General features: G+C 35.2%; 1 protein-coding gene across 4 annotated transcripts in view; it reads right to left on the bottom strand.

Moving 5' to 3' along the window:
- LOC106875809 (thymidine kinase 2, mitochondrial) overlaps nt 1-6,305 on the bottom strand; it is a 23,247-nt gene extending 16,942 nt beyond the window's left edge. Inside the window, exons 1-2 of one of the 4 annotated variants that reach the window (XM_014924085.2) lie at nt 6,175-6,305; nt 2,257-2,324 (exon numbers count right to left, since the gene is read on the bottom strand). In XM_014924085.2, the coding sequence (XP_014779571.1) occupies nt 2,257-2,324; nt 6,175-6,238 (132 nt within the window). In that variant the 5' untranslated portion in view covers nt 6,239-6,305. The other 3 variants (XM_014924087.2, XM_052968198.1, XM_014924086.2) reach the window with 3 other exon arrangements.
- Nucleotides 6,306-9,062: the final 2,757 nt, after the last annotated feature.

The raw sequence follows: 9,062 nt of genomic DNA, 5'->3' as shown, positions 1-9,062 counted from the left end.
GTGGGGTTGTTGTGGGATTTTCAAGCGAGATCGTTGCTGGTGCCCCTGGACTGGCTCTTGTGCGGGTGACACATGAGGTTTCTCGAGTGAGATGAGCGTGGCCGTTGCCAGTACCGCCTGACTCGCCTTCGTGCGGGTGACACGTAAAAGCACCCACTACACTCTCTGAGTGGTTGGCGTTAGGAAGGGCATCCAGCTGTAGAAACACTGCCAAATCAGATTGGAGCCTGGTGTAGCCATCTGGTTTCACCAGTCCTCAGTCAAATCGTCCAACCCATGCCAGCATGGAAAGCGGACGTTAAACGACGACAACGACGATGACGACATACATACATATGCACAATAGACCTCTGCATCTACCAAATTCACTAACAAGGCATTGATTGACCCTGAGTTATAGCAGAAGACACTTGCCCAAGGTACCATGCAGTGGAACTGAACCTGAAATCATGTAGTTGCAGAGTGAGTTTTTTGACCACATAGCCATGCTTGCACCTATTATATAGTTCTTTCAAAACTAATTTCCATTTCTACAAAAACAATGAAATTAATTAAAGACATTTATTTTTAAAATTGTAGGACCAGGATTGTGTATTTTAGTAATCTTTAGAACTTGCTGAGCTATTGATGGAGTCTCAATAGAATCATTTGACCTACTAGAAACAGCAGCCAATTCTCTCTCAAATAACATCCTACTATCTTTAAAAAAGAGGACATATCAGATACTGCAGTCTAAGATACACTGTGTTTGAAGATAGGTTATGATTTGAATGCCTTTATTCACAGATCTACTTCCTGTGGCAGTCCTGGGGCAATGCAACAACAAAAGCTCATACGGTGTTTATTAAATATAAAGCAAGTTATGGTATTCTGGATGTGTAATATTCCTTTGTGTGTGTGTTTTTAATGATTTTTCTGACGAGGCAATGCAGCAGCTTTGACTAATGGGGAGAAAAAGAAGAAACCACAACATACAGGCTACTACAATAGAAAGCATGACATAAATAGATCAAGTTATTGTCAGACTATTGATCAATTATCAATAAATATTGAATAACATAAGGCTCCAAACTAAATCAAATGGACAGAATGCTAGTTTATTTCAGGTAACATCTCTAGATGAACCAGTAACTATTCTTTAATGGCAATACCAGATTAAGAAAATTTTTTCAAGTACTGCTAATGTCAGAATGTTAGCATGAATAATAATCATATAATTGGGCATCAGTATTATTTAACATCCACTTTTCTGTGCTTGTATGGATCAGGTGCAGTTTTCTGAGGCAGAATTTCTACAGCTGGCAGTCCTTCCTGTTGCCAGTCCTCACCTGTTTTCAAGCAAGGTAACATTTCTCCCTAGCCAGACATATCTTTGCAGAATATTGGAAATGAATGACACTACTTATGTGACAGTGACACTCATTTACACTAACGTAATGTCAAGGCAAGGAGACACAAACCTACACTCACACATACAGGGTCATCCCATAAATAATGCGCTTTTTTATACTTTTTTTTATTTTTCAAGATTAAGATAAAGTTCTTTTTTAATATAAAATATCCTCTCCTTCATTTTCTACAATGCTCTTACATCTGTCTGGTAGACCTACAAAGCCCTCTTCCAAAATTCACTTGTCTGTGACGAAAAGTACTCCTCCAGTACTGTTCTGACCTCATCTACAGGATTCATATTTTTTTTCATCCAAATGATTTTGAAGACTACAGAATAAATGATAATCAGATGGGGCAATGTCAGGTGAATATGGTGGGTAGGGCGTTATCGTTTCCCATTCAAACTGCTCCAGCCTTTGGAATGTCATCCTCATTGTATGTGGCCGAGCATTATCCTGATGGATGAGCACCTTTTGTCTTGAAACCAAAGATGGTTTGTTTTTCTTCTAGTGCTGACTTAAGCTGCTTGCAGTAGATCTTCTTTGTTATTGTTTGGTTTGGGTTTTGTCAATGTAAGTAAGTATAAAATCATACAATTCAATAGTTTAACAAGATCTGATGGAATAGAAGCCTGCACTGCTTTCCAATGTTTTAGTTTTGTGGTGGTCTCTACAGATGGATGCCATTCCTAATGTCAACTACTTTACAAAGTACAGGTTACTGTGTTCATGGAACCTGAACAAGTGAGGTCACCTTGTAATTGGCAAGACTAAAAAACTGCCATGACTGAAAGGAGAATAAGAGAGAGGGGGGGAGGTTGATTTCAGGAGATGAAAAGATGAAGTATGATGAGGAAATTATTACCATAATCTGCCTTGGAAAATTCATGACTTCCTTTAATGCAGAACAATTCTTTCTGTGGAGTATTTTATCTGTATAAAAATTAAAAGTAATGCAATTCAAAGGATAAGTTCATATTAAGACTATTTTAAAGGCAAACTATACAATGTTAGTCAAGCCATTGAGAGAGTTTCTAAGCAGTTATTATCCTAATATCACAAGTAAATTTTCATTAATAAATTAATAAATTAGTAGATTTTCATCCATCCTTAGCTAAAACAAGGATCATATCTTGATTCATAAAATTTTAGAACTGCATGCTCAGATGTGATGACAATGATCAGCATTGTTAAACAAATATTAACCAATATGCCAGAAAGATATGAAAGATATTACTGGTATTCAAACAGTTACTTTTGTGCTTCAGGTGTACAAAAAAATATTGTATTTGATGGCATATAAGACACTTATTTTAAATAAACACTCACAAAAAATTTGCCTTGGGTCCTATATATAAAGGTGGGCCTACATTACATGCTTTAATGCAGTAAAAACTTTTTCTTGAATATGTGCTGCTGAAACTGATGTGCATCTAAAGTGCTCATGTATCTTTTATGCCATCCTATACAATAAGTAACTAGAGTTACAGAATAACAACATAATTTTAAAAATCAAAAGCTAAAATTTTATTTCATATATAGTAAGTATGCTTTCTTAATTACATACAACAAGTATAATTTAATAAGTAATCATACAGTTGTACATGTCATGATGTTATGAATTAGTTATAAAAGCTTCTAATAAAGGGTTTTATTCTACAAAATCTATAAGAGAAACATTCAAATATATTACATTAGAGGAAGATGATAATTCACATGTATTTCATCAGAGAACAGATATAACATAAAATAACTTCAAAATATTTTAATAACATAATTGTAACAAATGGTATAGAATTTTCTTTCACCCTCTGAAAGTTCTTTATCCAAAGGAATATATGAAAAAAGGCACATTATAAAAATTGGTTGTAAAAGAATGATGCATTGCTCTAATAGTAGGGTACTCACTTTATTTGATAAAGTATTGTAGAGATCTTTAGTTATATATAGATCATATCAAGGAAAAAAATTCTGTACCTCGTCCTTTCTAGTTTAGGATAACATGCAATTAAGATCCTCAAACTTGCTATAACAAAGCTTAATAATCTCTGATAATCTTGTCTTATGATCCCCACATACAAAATATATCTAAACTTGCATCACAAAACTATAACCTTCTTTTTCAGGAACAGAAAGTACTTCATTGCCACTGCAGTTACCATTGTTATCATCATCATCATCATTTTTATGTACACTTTCCATAAGGTTATGGGTTGAATAGTTTGACAAGATTCAATGAGTTGTAGAACCATGCCATGTTTCAGTATTTCAGTTTTGGTATGATTTCTACAGCTTGATGCCTTTCCAAATGCCAACTACTTTACAGTAATTTTGTCATAGCATCAACACTAATGAGGTTACTTTGTAACTCACAAGACTAAAGAGTCCTTTTGCCTGACAAAGGTAATAGGAAATAAAATGCTTGATTTATATAAGATGTTGAAAGGTTAATGTAAGATAGGAAGAGGTTTGTTGTGGGGGAGATTTATGGCAGCTTCATAGTTTACGAGTGGATGGGAGTGATACCACAAAGAGAGGTAAATATGATGGTGACATACCATCAAGGTAATATATTCAAGAAGATGAGTAGAAAAGAGCCTTGAGACAGGAGAATCAGGAGTACGGGTTGTTAGAATATAAGGGGAGGGTGAGAGATAGATATAAACATGGGGGTGGAGGTGGTTAGATGAATGAAGGTGAATGATGGGAATGGTGAACAGGAGTGGTGTTGATCAATGGTAAATATATGGATAGAAGGACAATAAGAATGATAGAGAGATGTCAACTGGATGTAGCACAGAGGAAAGTAAGTGGAAACTGATAGTATACTTACAATAGTAGAATAATACACTAGATAGGAAAGTGATGAGAGCTGGAGTTAAAGGTTGCAAGTGTTGGAGGAGAAAGAGAGACAGATACAAATGCGTGGTGGATGATGGTAAATATGGGTGAGAGTGACAATGGTAAAGATGAGGGATGGATGTCAATAGGAAGTGGCTCGGGGAAAAGACCCAGTTTTCTCAGTGGCAGGGAAGAAAAGAGAGAAAGAGTAAAAGAGAGAGAGAAAAAAGAAGCAACAGTTGTAGTCTTGACCAGGACTCTGGGTGAGGTATCCAATGTTTTCAAAACTTCAGCAATGTCATGCTAGCATAGTAGGTAGGTCTTGTCAAGCAGGATGTATTGCCAATCATCTTGGTCCTTTATCATCTCCTCTATGAAGTTCAACATCTTGGGATCAGCATTCACCACATTACTCCACATCTTCCTGGGTCTCCCTCTTCTTCAGGTTCCATCTACTGTCAGCAATTGGCACTTCTTTATACAACTATCTTCATCCACATGCATCATCTGGCCAAACCAACATAGTTTTCTCTCTTGCATATTACATCGAATTCCTCTTAGGCCCAGTTTTTCTTTCAACCCTTTGTCATTCAAGCACATTGCCTGACTCAACAAATCTCAAACAAGACTTTGAATGGAATACTGCTTCCACATTTTGGACAGGCCTTCTGCTATACACAAAAACATTTTAGACCAGTGTTTTTCAGAAGGGGGAATCCGATGTAATCAGAAGGGGGATTAATAAGGCCATATTTAATAATATTTGGTGGTTTTTAACTTTATAAAACTTGTCCAGCATCATGATGAAAAAAGAAGAGTTAAATAGAGGCAAACGCTTTTAGTCTTATCGTTAAAAGGTGAAAGTTTCGCTAATATTCTTATTATTTTAAGGGTGTCTGTTATTTGTCAGAAAACCACTGAATTAGTGGACAGGAGAGTACTGGTAAGATAATATAAATCAGTGGTTCTCAATCAAAGTCCATATAAGATTTTGTTGTTAAAATTTATGTGCAATAAATTGGTTTAACTTTTACAATACAAAAATATTTTAATGGCTGGTGGGGTCCATCTGAGTAAAATAGGGATTAAAGGAGTCCATAGGTTTAAAAAATGGTTGAGAAAAACTCCTATAAAGCATCATGCATGGCATTGTCATAACTGAGACAGGATCCAACAATATAACATATATAAAATATATTCATAAAGCATAGTTATTAACTACCCAAATGTATCGAAGGTTAATAGAAGAGTACCGTTATTAGCAAATGCATGACGTAATTGCTTTACTTTTCTGCAAAATTAGGGACTTAGTCGCTTTGACGAATCCAGAAGTCACAGGGGAAAAAATTCACTGTTAAAAAAAAGTCACGTGTAATACCATCATATATATAAATAGAATTGTCAAAAGGTACAAGTCATGTATTGCCAGTTAATAACTGATTTAAAATATTTTGTTTTATTACTTCAATAAATTATGATTGACTTGAATATTTTTGTTTGATTACCTGACTTTCTTTCCTATACAAAATTGTGATTTTTTTTCTGTGACTTTATTACCGCCACCATAAATTAATTGTGACTTTTTTCTTAGCCAAAATTGTGACTTTTTTCCCTGTGACTTTATTTATCGGTCACGACTTTGACAATCTTGCCCTCCAGTATATGAGCTAGAAAACACCTGAAATACTTTCACTTTCGTACGACAATGAAAACAAAGAAGTATCTATAAAAGACACGTGGAATGATATTGCTTAATAGTGATAGTAAAGATTTACACAACTAGAGAAAAGGTTAATTAAATTGGAGGTAATATGAATTAAAGCGACATACTAAATGAAACTGTTGATTTTGCATCGATGCAAAATAGCACTGAATTATTTTTAAAGAATTAGTCAATAAACTTTCCTGCCAAATTAGTAAAAATTATTGCAAAGTTTATCACCTTGTTTTCTATAAAATTTTAAACAAAAATAAGGTAAGTTTCTAAAATTTCCAACTCGGAACATTGTAGGTAATAAAGTGCTCCAGTTATATAAACAAAAAGCTGACGAACATTAAAGTAAGAATGAACTTCCGGTGAAATCAACACCGGTTCTGAGTGGGAAAGGAATGAAAAGATTAGAATCTTTGGCTCTTGAAATATTTGATAAAATGTAAAATGCTGAAGGGGACAAATATATACATTGAAGCCAGTCGTTGTTAATGTTCGTTATTTCGTAACATATTGAAATTATAAAAAAAACTGACTGGTGCACTTCGTGTGAAGAGTTTAAAAAAACTTTTATTTATTAGCAATCGAGGGAACATATTCGTTTTTGGTGCTTGGAAGAGACAATTTTTCGAAATGTAGATTAAAGCATCCTATTTATTTGCTCAGGCTTAGTTGCGCTAAAATAAATAAAAGCGTTCCGACTGTGGTAGTCGTATTTTTTTTATGTGTTCTAAATGTGACCCTTTTTTATTTCTTTAGCCAAATATCCCACATCGCTTTTGCGACCAATCCATCTTTTATTTTTCGGGTATAGTGGATGTTAATCTATCCTTTTTTAAGGACGTAAACATAAGGGCTATTTGGGTAGGGATGGGCATATTTGGAACGTAGGAATAATGTAGTTTAAAAAGACCACACGGTCATTTTTGGTACGCATTTTAAGAAGAATTGATTTAGAATACTTTAAAAAGATGGAGTGATCACATTTGGAACGCTTTCATTAAAAAAATGAACATTTAGAAAGAGACATAGTTTCGCACAGTCACACATTTTCATGCATCCACGTATATGTAGTCATGCATGCACAAGTGAAAAATCAGATTCCATTTTGCCATTTCGAAATTTTCTAATTTCAGACACTATAGTAGGAGATAACCAAATTGAAAAAAAAAAAAGTGGCATGGTTTCTACAACTGGATGCCCTTCTTAACACCAACGAATTTACAGAGTGTGCTAGGTGCTTTTTACGTGCCACTGGTACAGGTGCATTTCATCATCATCATCATTGTTTAACGTCCGCTTCCATGCTAGCATGGGTTGGATGATTTGACTGAGGAGTGGCAAGCCAAAAGGCTGCACCAAGCTCCAATCTGATCTGGCAGAGTTTCTACAGCTGGATGCCCTTCCTAACGCCAACCACATATTTATTTATTAACAGACTGGCTCAGAATCACCTATCAAAAGTTTTACAGGAATGAGAACAATTCTGGATCATTTTGATAGTTGGCTCAGAATGACAAGTCTATTGTAACTTCAAAATCAGACTAGTTGTTATTAGATGAGGATCAAGTCTCAGTGTCATTGACTAGTTCAGGTCACATGATAGAATTAGGAGCTGTTAGCTGCTACTGGATGAGATTGCTACTAATTATAATGGGATCAGTAGCTCTGACTCTGCCTATGTAATAAGCAACTTCAGTATTGTGGGCAGAAGAGCATTTAGAGTTTCAGTAAAGTTTATAGAAAGTATTAATAGTTAATAACTAAGTCTCATTGTAGCAGAAGGATGACAGCTCAGTTCTGAAAAAAACAAAGCAGTAGTCTGTTGGTATATGTGGAATATACAGCTAAGATTAATTAACCAGAAGAGAGCCTCAATTGTGACAGTGGAATGAAGTTTCTGCCTCTCCAAATTGTTTTTCTCATCACTCTGAAACTTCTAGTGATACAATTCAAAGAAAAACTGTTACTGCAAATAAATATAAACTCTACAAAAGGCATTCAGTACTCTTTTTTTTTTTTTTTTTTTTTTTTTTTTTTCGTTTGTACATCTATCTATTTATCTATTTGTATTTTTATCATCATGAAGTGGAAAAAACTGGTAAGTTGAACAGATTTCAGTCGCCAAGCAAAGGAGTTATTATCCTTTATGCCTTTTGCATCTATTGAGATTGATAAAATAATCAATACACTAAATATTTGGATCAATATAATTGATTTGGATGAGCACAGCGACAGATTGCTTGATGCTGAGAGCAGAATAATTGCCATAGGTTATCTCCACAAAATGTTTGAAATATAAAGGAAAATTATAGAGTTTTGTCATTAGTGGAAGAAAAATACTCATGACTTTCGGCAGTATAAAATTTTCATCTGCACCAGAACAGATGAGAATCCCTTCAACTCGGCCTATCTTCGTGCCACCACCAAAAATCATGGAAGTGTGTGTCAGAGAGATGCTCTACACAGATAACTCAGTGCTTGTGGCTAGCAATATTGAGGAAAATATATAGCCACGCCTTTTAATATTCACATGATATTTTATTTATATCTATTTTTGAACTCATAGAAACCATGTTCTATGATACAAGGATGTGCTGACACCTAGGAAGTGAAGGCCCTGCAGCATGATGAATGATACTGATCGCTGAAGCTCATAACTCCAGTCATTGAAGAGAAACATTGAGGGTAGGTGGAGCTGTGGTGCCCAGAGGTTGCAATACAGGGATGTGCTGACACTTAGAAGGTGTCAGCACATTCAGCCATTGAGGAGAAATAACAGAATAGGAAAGAGCACATGAGAGGCGTCACTTCTCTGTTGTGTCAAGTAGCTTCACCTGCAGCAGTTGTCATTGCTGCTGCAGATAAAGAGCAGGCCTTGTAGCCCACATGCAAGCCTGCTAGAGATGATTGCTGAACAAGAACAGTCAAAGTTGACCTACAATGGATCGCTGAAGAAGATAAGCAGATAGAATTAGAATTGATACAGTTCATGTGACTATCAATATGGATCTACGGGTGCCATATTTCTATGAGACAGCTGCATGAAATATATTTGACAAATAACAAACTATTCTTAGATCTTTAATAGGGTTTCAGATTCTGACTTAAAGAACACT

Source organism: Octopus bimaculoides, chromosome 5 (genome assembly GCF_001194135.2).
Source record: "Octopus bimaculoides isolate UCB-OBI-ISO-001 chromosome 5, ASM119413v2, whole genome shotgun sequence".
NCBI classification, from domain to species: Eukaryota; Metazoa; Mollusca; class Cephalopoda; order Octopoda; family Octopodidae; genus Octopus; species Octopus bimaculoides.
The sequence above is the reverse complement of the archived record's forward strand: the minus strand, read 5'-3'. Positions and strand labels throughout refer to the sequence as shown.